The sequence below is a fragment of the Panthera pardus genome, unplaced genomic scaffold, assembly GCF_024362965.1.
Source record: "Panthera pardus isolate Hobbes unplaced genomic scaffold, ASM2436296v1 HiC_scaffold_12, whole genome shotgun sequence".
Lineage (NCBI taxonomy): Eukaryota > Metazoa > Chordata > Mammalia > Carnivora > Felidae > Panthera > Panthera pardus.
In genome coordinates this window covers 66143664-66157620 of record NW_026526677.1, presented here as the reverse complement: position 1 = coordinate 66157620, position 13957 = coordinate 66143664, and the positions used below count along the sequence as shown (strand labels likewise).

The window sequence follows — 13957 nt, the reverse complement described above, 5'->3', positions numbered from 1 at the left end:
TAGGGATATGGAAGGAAACAGAGAACATACCCACCCAGGGCTACAAACTGAGAAAGAACCATCAAGGCACATACTTCCTAGATGAGAGGAAGCCACTAATAGGCCAAATCAAAAAATCCTTGTTTACAACAGTTCAAGTGGGGCACACAACTGGCGGAGAGATTCTCCAGGCCAGATTCAGTTTTGAGAAGCAGAGAAACCCAAACAAACAAGAAATCACACAGAGAAGCCATTTTCATAGAAAGCAGTCTCTGTGTGGTAGGGAGAAAAAACAAACACTTCATAGCAGACCTCCTGCAGCCTACCGGCTAGGGAAATGCGGTAATTAAAATAAGTTCTCCACACATAATCTCTGATCATGAGGAAAAAGTGCAGTTGGCCTTGTACACAACCTGAGAATAACTTTTGCATAAAAATATTCAGTAAGCACTGCCTGTACTAGCTAAAAAAGAAAACCAACTAAATAGCCATTGAAAAATGGATGATATTAGTCTAAGAATAATTATAACATGCCTGAAAGAAATGGAGTACATAAATGCCATCATAGTTAAGCCTCAAAAATACATTGTTGAACACAAAAAGCTGCAGGATGATAAACATAGTATAATGTCATTTATATAAAATGTTATTAAGAACAATGATACAATCATTTAATAACAACATAAAACATAGATAGTATTTTTTTAATTTATTTTGAGAGAGAGAGAAAGGGAGAGCATGCCCAAGGGCAAGGGAGGGGGCAAGGGGAAGGGAGAGAGAGAGAGAGAGAGAGAGAGAGAAAGAAAGAGAGAAAGAGAGAGAGAGAGAGAGAGAGAGAGAGAGAGGGAGGGAGGGAGGGAGGGGCAGGCCCAAGCAGGCTCCACGGTGAATGGGGCTCAATCCCATGACCCTAGGATTATGACCTGAGCCCAAATTAAAAGTCGGATGCTCAACTGACTGAGCCACACAGGTGCCCCTACATGGGAATATCAAACACCAAATGCAGGGTAATAGTTACTTCTGGAGTTGTTAGGGGAGGAATGGCACCCGTGAGGGGTGCTAAGGGACTTCAAATACATCTGTGAGGTTCCATTTATTTTCTAAAAATCTAAAGCAACCATAGCAAAAATATTAAGATTTGATAGAATTAGGTATTCATATGTTACCCTCTGTAAGTTACCCTCCAGGCTTGCCTTTGGAACTCAGCCACCACATTGTGAGGAATCACAAATTAGCCCAGGTGGAGAGGCCTCACATAAAAGTTCACATGGAGAGGAATTAAGGCAGCCAGCCTGTAGCTTGCATCTTCCACCAGACATCTGCGTGAACAAGCCTTCAGAAGATTTCAGCCTCAGTATTTCAATCTTCTAGCTGAAGCCCCAGACATCATGAAAAAGAGACGAGCTATCCATGAGATTCAAATTCCTGATTCGCTTCTGAGTATCAATGGTTATTTTATGCCACTAACTTTTGGGATAATTTGTTACAAAGGTACAGTAACCAGAACAACAAATATCACGATGAATTGAAAAAGAAAAATACTTCTGGGGCGCATGGGTAGCTAAGTCAGTTGAGCATCCAGCTCCTGATCTCAGCCCAGGTCGTGATCTCACAGTTCGTGGGTTTGAGCCCCCTTGGGGCTCTGCTCTGACAGTGCGGAGCCTGCTTGGAATTCTCTCTCTCCTTCCCTCTCTGCCCCTTCCGGCTCACACTCTATCTCTCTCAATAAATAAATAAATAAATAAACAAACAAACAAACAAACTTTAAAAAAAGAGGAAAAAGAAAAATATTTCAAATACCTAGCATAAAGTCTCAATCCTATTTGCTAAATTTTCAAAATTGCTAACAGCTGTAAACTTCAGTTTAATAATTTATACAGCTTCTTACCTCCAAACTTCCAGAATGTGCTGCCCAATGTAAAGGGGAAAACTTATGGAGAATGTCAACTTCGTTAATGCTGGCTCCACGTTCTATTATTTCTGAAAGCTGCTTTACATCTCCAGCCCGTACTGCATCATGTATGTTACCAAAATGCACTTTCTTCTGGGCACCTATTGAAAAATTGCTTAAAATATATTACAAAAAAAAAAAAAAAAAAAAAGCCTAAAGCAATGATTCAATAGAAAGCACAAAATCACTTTGATTTTCCAAATAATTTATTACAAAGATATTTGTGGTTAACATCTTAATCAGACTTCCATTTCAGCTCTAACACGTAAAGAGCATTGAAGTTGTCACTCGCATAGATACAGGAAAAAAGCTGTCAAACAGAAAATCAATTATTTTTCTTGGATTTATCAGAGAACTGAGGTCTCAAGGTCAACTGCCTCCTCAAGTCTGGAGAGACACACAAATACAGAAGCACAAACAAGTTCAGCTTACCTGGAGCAGAAGCCACTGGAGCCATAAACTCCTAGAAGCACTGAAATGGTAACTGTGACAAATTGCTAGATGTCGGGAAAGTATTAGCCTATGAGTGAGAAACTCTTGAGGCCACAGTCTTAGAAGGCCCCCACATTTTCATAGATTTTACCCCACTAGGGTAAATCCCACCAGGTTATCACTGTGAAAAGTCAAGAAGACTCTTTTCATGTCTTCGGCAGGGGAAGGGGGAAAGTAATCATTCTGAAATATACCCAGTGCATTCTCTGTAACAAAGGCCTACTCTCCAGTGATAAAGACTTTACAAAAGCCTCACCTCACATAGGCTGATACATTCTATCAATATACTTTTCTTATCCTTCTCATACTACTACACTAAGAAAGGAATGGCAGGTCACAATTTTTACTTCATACACTCTAGGGGTCTTATGTTTTATAATTTAATGTTCCAAACATCACAAGACCGCATTGTGACTGTGAAATATTTAATGTGTACTGTAAGCCAGAAGCAATACAGATATCTCAGCATGAACAGCTGTTGAGGGAGGAAGAGTACAGAGTTTAATCAAAGCATTTCCTAAACAAAAAGGCATGATTCCTGACCTCAAACTGTTTTCAAAAGAACTCACCGACATTTCTGGTAGAAAATCTAGGCTATCTTGTACTACTACTTATCCATGTGTATGTCCTTTCTCAATAACTCAAATGTTAATTTCTTTGAGGGATGGAATTGCATCTCATGCCACCCCTTAGCAAAATGCTATACATTTTATTCAAAATCCTTTCTGAGCATCTAGCATGTTCCAGGCACTAAGATAATATGATGGCAAATGAACAGGGATTTAATGCATTTTATTTCCACCAACACTTTAAAATGTATTTGGGGGTGCCTGGGTGGCTCAGTCGGTTAAGCGTCCGACTTCAGCCAGGTCACAGTCTCGCAGTCTGTGAGTTCGAGCCCCGCGTTGGGCTCTGGGCTGATGGCTCAGAGCCTGGAGCCTGCTTCCGATTCTGTGTCTCCCTCTCTCTCTGCCCCTCCCCCATTCATGCTCTGTCTCTCTCTGTCTCAAAAATAAATAAAAACATTAAAAAAAATAAAAAATAAAAAAATAAAATGTATTTGGATAAATTCAATAAAATAAAAAAAAATGACAGTATTGCCCTAAGTGAGTATAGGTGAAATTAAGACGTTGGGACTTAGTAAACATGTGAGCAAGATCTTGAAGAACAATTAAGAAATATGCATATGGGGAAGGGAGTAAGGAGGGCACCAAAAATAACCAAGCCACTTAATAATTGTTTAATGACGTAATCCCCTAGGTCAGACTTTCATTATTCTCCTTTAAACTAGCAATACAAGATCTACAAATGATGTTCTACTCTAATCCATTTTATACAGGACATTCTAAGCCATCATGTACAAGGACACTATCCTGATCACTCCATGCCTCTATTCCACTAACTGCATCTGGTTATCCACTGCTAATCTAGAGAACAAAGCCCAAACCCTCAGTATGACAATGTACGCCCTCCACTAACTTGGCTACATCTAACTTTACAGCCTTTTCTCCCCCACCACATTCCATCCCAATTCATTCATTCATCCACCCATGTATCCACTCAACATTAATTTGGTCTCTACCATAAAGATAAAAAGATGAAGGCAACATGGTCTCTATCCTCAAAGAACTCACAGAGAGATACAAACAAAAAAATTATAAAATAATGCAATAAGAACAATGACAAATATTCATAAGAACTTATGGAAGCACAGAAGACTTCTAAATCAGCCAGGATAGAAGGAAATGAGAAAGAAAAGGATTTCTGGGGAAGGTGAGTTCTAAGATGAATCTTCAAGGATTAACAGGAGTTTGCCAGATAAAATGGGGACAGGGAAAGGCATCCTAGACAGCATGAATTGTAGGATGTGGTCAAGAAACCACACACACACACACACACACACACACACACACACACACCCATCCTATTCCTGAAGGGGAGCAAAAAGGTAAGACTAGAGACTCAGGAAGACCTTGTAAGAAGCTACAGTGGTCCACACCAGAGACGCTGAAACTCTCAACTGAGAGTAACAGCAGGAACAGAAAAGGAGACAGATTCAACAAATATGGAAATAGGATGCATACAGTGGGTGAAATAAGGAAGGCATAATGGGATAACTCCAAGAAGGACGGAGAGGGCATATGGACACAAAATCCTATTTTTCTCATGTTGATCTTGAGGTGCCAAAGAGTTCCAGAGGGAGCTGTATATATTTGTCTGCAGCAGATCTCAGTGGTAGGTGTCTCTCAGTATTCATACATAGTTTTTTTCTGATACCTACCCTCACCCCATTCTGAAGCCAAGGACACTGTACTCTTCTTTATAATATTCATCACACTAGTCATTATTTGCTCATTTATTTTTCCTCCTAAAATGTAAGGAATGTGTCTGTCGTCTTCACTGATATATCCTTAAGATACAGCAAATAGTAAGCCCTCAGTAAATATTTACTGGATGGTTGAATAATAAAGATTTCAAAGGGGTTGAAGTCATAGTACACGACCAGGAAAAAAAAAAAAGCATCAGTGATGGCACTATCCACGGGGGGGGGGGGGGGGGGGGGGTACAGCATTTAAGGAGAGGATGGTAGAAAAGTCATCAAAGGGAAAGGGAGCGTCAGTAGAGTGGAAGAAAACTAGGTAAATCTAAAGTCATCTCCACAGGGTCAAATGCTGCAGAGAAGCCAAGGGTCCATAAGATTTAACAAGCGTTGATGTCAATCTGGGTAGGAAGTCTCGGGAATATAGCAGGTGGGAAGAAAGTGAGGAAACCTGGAGGGAGGATGAGAAACAGGTGAACAGCCTTGGGACCCACTTAAAATATGTCAGAGGGAAATTAGGAGTAACAGCTGAGAAACGAAACTACCAGAAAGGGCCAACGGTGATGTGGGTGAAGTGAGAAGAGAGGCAGAGACGGGCAAGAGAAGTAGTCTGACTCACTTGGGGTTGCAGTCTCCCTAGAGGAAGTGGAGGGGCCTGAATCTGACACCACCGGCATGGTGCGATCCCGCGGACTTCGGGGAGGAATCGAGTCCAGGCCCCTACTGCTACGGTGATCTTCACTCGCTGTCACCCACGAGCCACTGCAGCGGCTACCGCCTTCGTCGTCGCTAGCACCGGGGCCGCCGTCCTCCCTGGTTCTCTCCCAGGAGCTCCAGCAGCGGGAACCCTCGTCTATACTTTCTCCCTCCCAGAATCCACTGAGGCGGCGGCTGGCGTCTATGCTGACGCTCACCGCAGAGGAGTCGCTGGCCGCGTAGCCGCGATCTTCACTTACTTCGTCCCAGGAATTACTGAGGCTGTGGCCGCCATCGGCACTCCCTTCCTCCCAAGAGTCACTGAGGCGGCGGCTGTGGTAGTCACTGCTTCTCTCCCCGGAGTCGCTGGTTTGGGGGACTTCTCTGACCCCCTCCCAAGAATCACTGAAGCGGAGGCCGCGGTCTTCTCGGACCGGTCCCTCACAGTCACTAGTTTGGTGGCTACCGACTTCACTTAAATTCACGTCGCTGCTGCTGAAGCCGCGGTCTCCCCTTAATGTCTCCCAGGAGGTGCTGTAACAGCGGCCACCATCTCCCCTAACTCTCTCCAGAGGGACACTGCCAAGGTCTTCATTGACTCTTCTCGAGTCACTGCGGGAGAAGCCGATGTCTTCACGTACTCTTCTAGAGCCCCTATAGAGGTGGCCGCCGTCTTCACGGATACTTCCCCTGTCTTCGCTAACTCTTTCCCTTAACTGGCCGCCGCTTTGACCACGTCGGCCGTTTGTCCTCCAAACGCGATGACTAGTGAGGCGGCCGCCGTCTTCGATTGCTACTCTCCGCGAGTCGCTCTGGCGGCGGCCGCCGTCAGCTGCTACCCTCTCCTCCGAGGTGCTTTCCAGCGTCCCGACTACAGCTAACCGGTCGTAGTTGCGGTGGAGCCGTTGCCTTGGAAACGGGTAAACTTCCGGCGTGCTGCGGTCATTTCCGGTTCCTCACGACCTTGCGTCACTTCCGGCCTCCCCTCAACCTTTTTCGAGGCTTCGCCTCTAGAGAAATCGGATGGTGGTGTGGGCTGGTGTTCCTGAGATTCCGCGGGGTCTCACATGCAGCCTGTCTAGGCCCCGTCTCTCTAACGGCCTGGCATCGATCACGCCTTCCATGGCTCAGCGACGCAGATACGGGCTCCAGGACTGCAGTTTGCGTAGGTGACCTGTGTGGCGCGGGCCGGGCGGGGCCTTTCTTCGTCCTTGGCAAACCTAGTATAATTTTTCAGTGCTTTTTGGAACATTGGAGGAAATTTGTTCTTATCCTGTCATTTCACAGGTACTGAGAAAGACCCAAAGGAGAAGTTAGCTGCAGCCGCTTTCATTATTGAATGTTTTATTAGTGCCAGGCTCTTGGATAATTGCTTGGTACTAAATTCTGAGCATAATTGTGTAAGGTAGGTGTTAGCCCTGTTTTGTAGGTGAGGCGATTCAACGTCTCAGTAATTTGCTAAAGCCAAACAGCAGGTAAGTTGTGGAGCCAGTATAAACACAGGTCAGTAGTCAAAAGACTGCTCCATGATTCCTGACTCTAACTCCTAGGTTCCCTTTAATGTAAAATGATACTTGCAACAGTTTCGCTCAAATCTTTTATTTCTCCAACCTTATTATTTAACGGGTATTCTTCCATTCACTCTTTATTGAAAATACATGGTTCACGGGGCACCTAGCTACCTCAGTCTGTAGAGCACGGGACTCTTGATCTCCAGGTCTTGAGTTCGAGCCCCACGTTGGGCGTGGAGCCTACTAAAAAACGGAGACAGAGAAGGAATATGTGGGTTGGATTTAATGCTAGCAGCAGAGAACACAAAAATTAGAATTCTCTGCCCTTTAAGAGCATCACCCACCTTAATTGCCCTTTCATTCTTTTTTTTTTTTTTTTTTCCAATCCTCAGGGTTTGTTCCGTAAACACATTTGGGATATTCCCCAGACCCTATCATTCCTCTCTTGAAGTACAGTAAATTGGCTTTCTTTAACTTCCATAGCCTCTTGTAATATTAGTAATGTTAACAACTGCTATTTGCTGAGTTCATGTGACTCTGGCACTTTATACTTTGTATTTGTTTTCTTATTCAATCCTTAACCTACCAGGACGGTATAGAGACAGAAAGAGAAATAAAGCATCAACATTACTTGCCTGAAGGTTCACAGCTAGTATTAAGTATCTCAATTAGGTTTTCAATCTAGGTCTTTGATTTTGCTGCACATACTTTTCAAAGTCTGAATTTCCACAGACTTTATTAAACCACTTACCATATTACATTATAATTACTGTTTAATAGTTGATCTTCACCCCTACTCCCCAAGGACTCTGAGCTTCTGGAAGGTAAAGACTTTTTCATTATTCATCTTGGTGTTCCTGACATTTGGAATACTTAGTTCAAGTGGAAGGCTTAGTAATTGTGGTGGGGGTTCGTGGGTGGCTTGATCAGTTGATTGTCTGGTGGATGAACTGATAGACTGAAAATAAACTTTTTTGCACTTGGGAGGGAATTGGGGATTAGTCATCCCAATCCCCTTATTTTTAGAAATAGGACAACTGAGGTGTTTTGTCTTACCAAACACCTATTGAGTTACTAATAGGAGCAAGTTTCTATGCTAAATGATTTGCAAATAGTTTCAAACTTAATCTGTATTATTATTTCTGTTTTACAGATGAAGAAACTGCTCACATTTGGCCGAGATCTCATAAGTAGGAAGTGGGGAATTGGAACCCACTCTGACTCCAGATTAATACAGACTTTGTAGCCTGCATAGGCTACATAGGCTAATGGTAAAGGCTTCATATGTTGCTATGTTGTGTGGATAAACTCACTGAGGGTCAGCACATCCTTAAAAGATACGCACATGGCAGGAAGGATCAGAAAAGAAAACAGAAACAGCAAAGAAGCAGAAAAAATAAGATCTCCCAAAATAAAAGGAATTAAAAATAAAAGATATTAATGAAATAGAAAATAAAATTAGTAATAATAGCTGTTGTTTGAAAAGAGTAGACACTTAGCAAATCTAAAGAAGAAAAGGAGAAAACAATTTTGGAAACAAAGGGAACATATGGATATTAGGGACCTCCAAAATTAGAAGTGAATTTAGCCTAGCCTTTTTTTTTTTATAATGTTTATTCATTTTTGAAAGAGAGAGGGAGATACAGTCTGAAGCAGGCTGCAGGCTATGAGCTGTCAGCACAGAGCCCGACGTGGGGCTCGAACCCACTAACCATGAGATCATGACCTGAACTGAAGTCAGATGCTTGACCGACTAAGCCACCCAGGCACCCCTAGCATAGCCTTATATACTAATAATCTTGAAAATTGACTTGGATAATTTTCTAGGAAAATACAGATTTCAAAAAATTGACTGAAGAGTTAGAAAACCTTAATAAAGGAAGCATAAAAGAATGCTCTACATACCCCTGACAAAAGTCACCAGGAACAAAGCATAGAGAAGAATGTAGTATATCCCAGATATGAAGGTAGCAGAACTGTAACAGAATCTAGACAAGGATACTGAAAAAAAAAACCCAGCTCAGTGCCGCTTAGGAATATACCTGCAAAGAAATTAAGGAAACTAAGAAGCCACCAGTACATTTAGAAAATAACATAATAACCAAGTTGCGTTATGGTCAAGGATGATCAACATTAGACATAGAATGAAAATTTCCTACGTTGAAGAAGAAAAACTATATAATCTTAATTGATACTGAAAATTACTGATTTCTTAAAGAAAAATACAGTTCATATTAAGTAATAAAAGGAAGCTTGCTTAACTGTATGAAGGGTATCAACCAAAGATAAACAGCACACTTAATGGCATTGTTTAGGTTATCTGCTGTCATTCCTACAATTAAACATTGTTCTGAGAATTAGGGATCCACTGTAGTAAGGTAAGGTATGAAATCGGAAAGGAAGAAATTAAGGTATATGATAATGTTTACCTGGAAATCTAAAACAACTAAAAAACTATGAAACATTGGAAGGAAGATGGTAAGCTCTCAGAGCAACATTGAGATTTTTTATAAACCAGATAATCAACTTCTAAAGAACTATTCACATTAGCAGCAACAATGGTGAAATAGTCTAGAAATCTATCAAGAAAAAAGGAAAACCTACATCAAAACATAAAATTTCATTTATGTATGTTACAGAAAATCAAAATAAATGGAAAGAATGCTGTGCCCCTACATGAGTAGGCTCAGCAATGGAAAGATAAGATTCACCTCAGATTATAAATTTTTTGCATTCCAAGGAAAAATACTTAACAATTTTTAGTGGAAATCAACAAGATGATTTTTATTATCTGAAGTTTTGGGGTTTTTTAAGGTTCATTTATTTTGAGTGAAAGCACAAACGGGGGAGGGGCAGAGAGAGAGGATAGAAGGAATCCCAGCAGGCTCTGCGCTGTCAGTGCAGAACCTGACATACCATGGATCATGACTGACATACCATGGATCATGACCTGAGCTGAAGGATGCTCAACTGACTGAGCTACCCAGGCACCCAACAAAATGGTTTTAAAGTTTCTCTGGAAGAATGTATGTGCAAGATTAACCAAAATGTTTTTTTAAAAAAAATACAATAACCCAAATACACATCACAAGTACAAAGCTAGAGTATTTAGAACAGGGAGGTATTGGAATAGGACTGGACAATTCGATTAATGGAACAAACTAGAATTCAGAAATAATCCATGTGTATGTTCATTATAGAGGTAGCATTTCAAATACAGGAATGTAGGCTCTTCATTTCCATATACAAAAATTTAAGAATTAAAGGTTGTTTTATGCATATTGCAAAGGCCTTCCTAAGCAATATGAACCCTGAAGACCACAGAGAAAAAATGTATAAACATAAAAGGCTACAAGGTATGTTAACATGCAGTTGAGATCAAAGGTAGACCAGCTTTATTATCAAGTCTGAAAAAGAATAACTCTAGAAGTAATGCACAAAAAACATAATTAAAAATAAGAGCAAGTACACCTGAAACTACTGTATGTTGTATTAGTTGACATCAATTTGAAAAAAAAGCAAGTTAAAAGATACTCAAATGCACAAGAAAGAATGCTCTTTGCACATCACTAGTAAAAACTAAAAAAATGGATAATGAGTATTGGAAGAGGTTTACTAAACAAAACACCCTGCTGGTGAGAGATTAAATTGGTGTGACCCAAGGAGGACAATTTGGCATTGTCAAAATTCTAAATGTACACTGCATACTTGGTAACTTTATCCAGTTGTAAAATCTCAGAAATCACTTACAGTAGGATAGTCGCTGCAACACATTATAGTTGTGAATAGACACTTGAATATCAGTGAAACAATGGGTAAATTAGGCTGCATTCATATGAAATATTACACAGTTGTAGAAATGAGGATCTACATCAACATGGAAAAAGATACACTGAATTTAAAAAAAGGCAAACTGCACATGCAATCTCATTTTAGTTTTTTTTCAAAAAAAGATCTACAGAAGATAAATTCAGTAGTTACTTTATAGAACAAGAAAGATGTGAAAGGAGACTTTATGTTATTTGATTTTTTTAATTAAAAAAAAGTTCTTCCAAAGTACAAAAGAATAGGAAAACATGCATTGCTGTATAAAGCAGAAGAAAGTACTTTTAAAGGAGTATGTGGGCCAGGAGAGATTAAGAGACTAAGAAAAACACTTGTTTTGGCAAGGAGTCATTGGGAAAATTTAGGAGTCAAGATGTAAAAACTCAGAATGCACAGGATTTCAAGGTAAGTGAGGGACTGACTGAAGGAAATTTCTCAAGTGAAATTCCAGAACACTGAAGTGGGCATCTCAGCATTCCAGAGAAGTGGAAGCTTATGGTTCCACCTCTCAGGTTTTCCAAAGAGGGGTCTGCCTAATCCCCCATAGATAAACTGCATCTAGTTCCAGAAGAGGGAGTAAAGCCAACACCAGGCAATCCTCTCCCTTCTGTGTAGGCACGCTCTTGCTTCTCCAGCATCCTTGCTCTCCCTTTGGTGCACACCTGCAAACTGACTAGACACTCCATGGGTGCCTTGGTTTCTTGCTCTTTCCCACCTGCACAGCAAAGTGACCCCGTATAGGATTAGAAAACCCTACTTCTACAGAAGTTCAGGCCTTGACAGTAACCTGACGTTCCATTTCTACGTCCAGATTCCTCTTTAGTCTGCTAAATCTTTCCACTTGCAGGAATGATTAGATAGATGCCTTCTTACATTTTTTCTGAATATTCTGTATAAACCTCTTACAGCATTTAATAGTTGCTAAATGGTTTGTAAAAACAAAGTCAGCCAGGAAAACAAAACTGGAATCTAGAATGTTCTATTTTAGGCTAAGCTGTTACATGGAAATCTTAGAATTTTTATTATATAATTAGGTCTTTTTTTTTTTTTTTTTTTGCCAAATCTTATTTTATTTTTAGCTGAATAAGGTTGTATTTTAGTATTTTCCAGAACATTGAAATTCAAAGTTTTAAGTAAGCAAATTATGTTAAAATCAGAACATTGTAAAGAAAGAAAATTTGTAAGTTTTAGGAAATAACCCTTTTATTCTCACAAACTTCAACTATTACTTTAAAAGACAATATTCCATCTTCCCTGAGGCTTCCTTTGGCTTTCCTTGCTACACTTCATATTGTAGATTACTTACTAGTTCTAGTTCCCAGGGGTATGTGTTGACTTACTTTTCCATTTTGGGGGCCTATAATTCAGTGTTGCTTCTTTCTAGGTAAGTTATCAGATCTAGCTGTTCATTAAAAATCAACTATGGTGTTTCTTTTAATTAAGATTTAATTGACATTATTTTCAGGTATAACTATGGAGCTTCTTAAATGGTAGAGGCACCTGAATGAATGAGAATCTACTAAATGAGACCCTCCAGAGATAAACAATCTGTTCTTAATATTCACTGATTCTAATGCAGTGAAATTTCAGGGCCACACACCTAAATCACTATCCAACATCCAGCCTCCTGTGTCAAAAACTAGGAACTAAATTTTCAATTCCAACTGTAAATACCTGTAATCATCTCATAAAGTATTGTCCATCTGCCACTCCAAAGCTAATTCCTTTTGTGCTGTTGATAATCTCTTTCCAACTCTGAGATTGGTCAATCATCTGTCTTCAACATGTCTCTCCAATGAACTCCTTTTAATATACATGTTAACATCTCTTTTTTGCCTCATTCTAACTACAATTAAATCTCTAGTTAAATTTCATAAGAGTAGCTCTTACTATTGTGTTACCTCTCACACAACCCATTGCTACTGGTGTTGGCACCCATACCTAGCTGTTCTTCAGTCAATTGTTTCTCAGTCATTCCATATTTTCTTGGCTTGTTTACTACCCAGTCTTTAAACTTTTGTTTTGTTTTACCATTTTACCATTACTGGTTTTATATTTTCAATAGGGCTTCTTTCTCACCTTCCCACCTAGGAGTCTAAATGTTTGCTCCCCAGGGACCTGTCCTTGACCTTCTTCCTTGGTATGGATACTTTTGGTACACTGGTAGGTTTGAATGTCACCTTTCTTTTGATTGTCATACCTTTAAGCCTTTGATAAAGTTATGGTCTCCCCAAAGGAAGGTACAACAGAAAATTTTGCCTATGTTTTTGGATGCAGACCCCAGCCTTTCTTCCATGACAGTGTTCATGTATATTCCTAAGTTCAGCTATCACAAATATGTTACCTCTCAAATCCACTGGACACCTAAGTTTTCTGACTGAACCTCTCTATAATAGCATTTGACAATCTCTTGTATTCACTTTCATCTTAAAAAAAAAAAGAAAAACATGCAGATAGGGTCTGTTTACAATTTCTAGTGGCTCCCATGCTCCCCAGTGTAATACAACTAAGCATGACAAAGAAGACTTCATAATTTTCAAAGTTGTTGGGTTTTAACCACATAAACATTTGAAAACACATGTTTTCAAGATTTTAAGTTTGCTGTTCATTCTCCATAGATATGTGGACTCCTAGTTATCCTCCAAGACTCAAATACCACCACCTTTAAGTCTTCCTTAACCAACTTCCAGGTAGTTTAGTGTACCTACTTATTTTTTTAATTGCAGAAATGAAGTAGTAATCGCAGTAAAATGAAGTAAAGCCAGATCTACATTCTTGTTCAACTGTTTTTAGTGACTCAATCTGTAGGGGGACACACTCTGCTATGTAGTAGTATCTGTAAATACCACAGAAAATATATGTAAAAAGTTTGCCAATGCCTACCACATAGCAAGTGCTCAACAAACTGACTTTCACTGTTTTGTATGCCCATCTCCAATAGATGACAGGAAAGATTAATCTTGCATCTCAGAGATCCTGCCTTATATATAGCAGGTGCCATGCTCAGGTTTTAAAGAACAGAGTGATGAACAAGACGTAAGAAAAAGAAGCCATTCTAAAGCCATTGAAGAAATAAAAAGATACAAACTTGAAGTTTCTTCATCATTCTATTTATTACATGTATGAATATTAACATCTCATGGTATCCATCTAATTCAGTCAAAACCAACAAAGGAAAAAGGT

The 13957-nt window shown here is 39.9% G+C and overlaps 1 protein-coding gene and 1 long non-coding RNA gene across 2 annotated transcripts in view; one reads left to right on the top strand and one right to left on the bottom strand.

Annotated features, from left to right (window-relative positions):
* ANKRD42 (ankyrin repeat domain 42) overlaps positions 1–6394 on the bottom strand; it is a gene marked incomplete at its 5' end in the record, with an annotated part of 73975 nt that extends 67581 nt beyond the window's left edge. The window contains 2 exons of the mRNA XM_019449550.2: positions 1868–2031; positions 5362–6394. Coding sequence (XP_019305095.2) covers positions 1868–2031; positions 5362–6394 — 1197 coding nt within the window. The remainder of the gene's footprint in view (positions 1–1867; positions 2032–5361) is intronic.
* A 32-nt stretch (positions 6395–6426) lies between these two features.
* On the top strand, positions 6427–12804 carry LOC128776187 (uncharacterized). The gene is made up of 2 exons (XR_008421234.1): positions 6427–6603; positions 6726–12804. It is a non-coding gene; the product is annotated as an uncharacterized LOC128776187 (long non-coding RNA).
* Positions 12805–13957: the final 1153 nt, after the last annotated feature.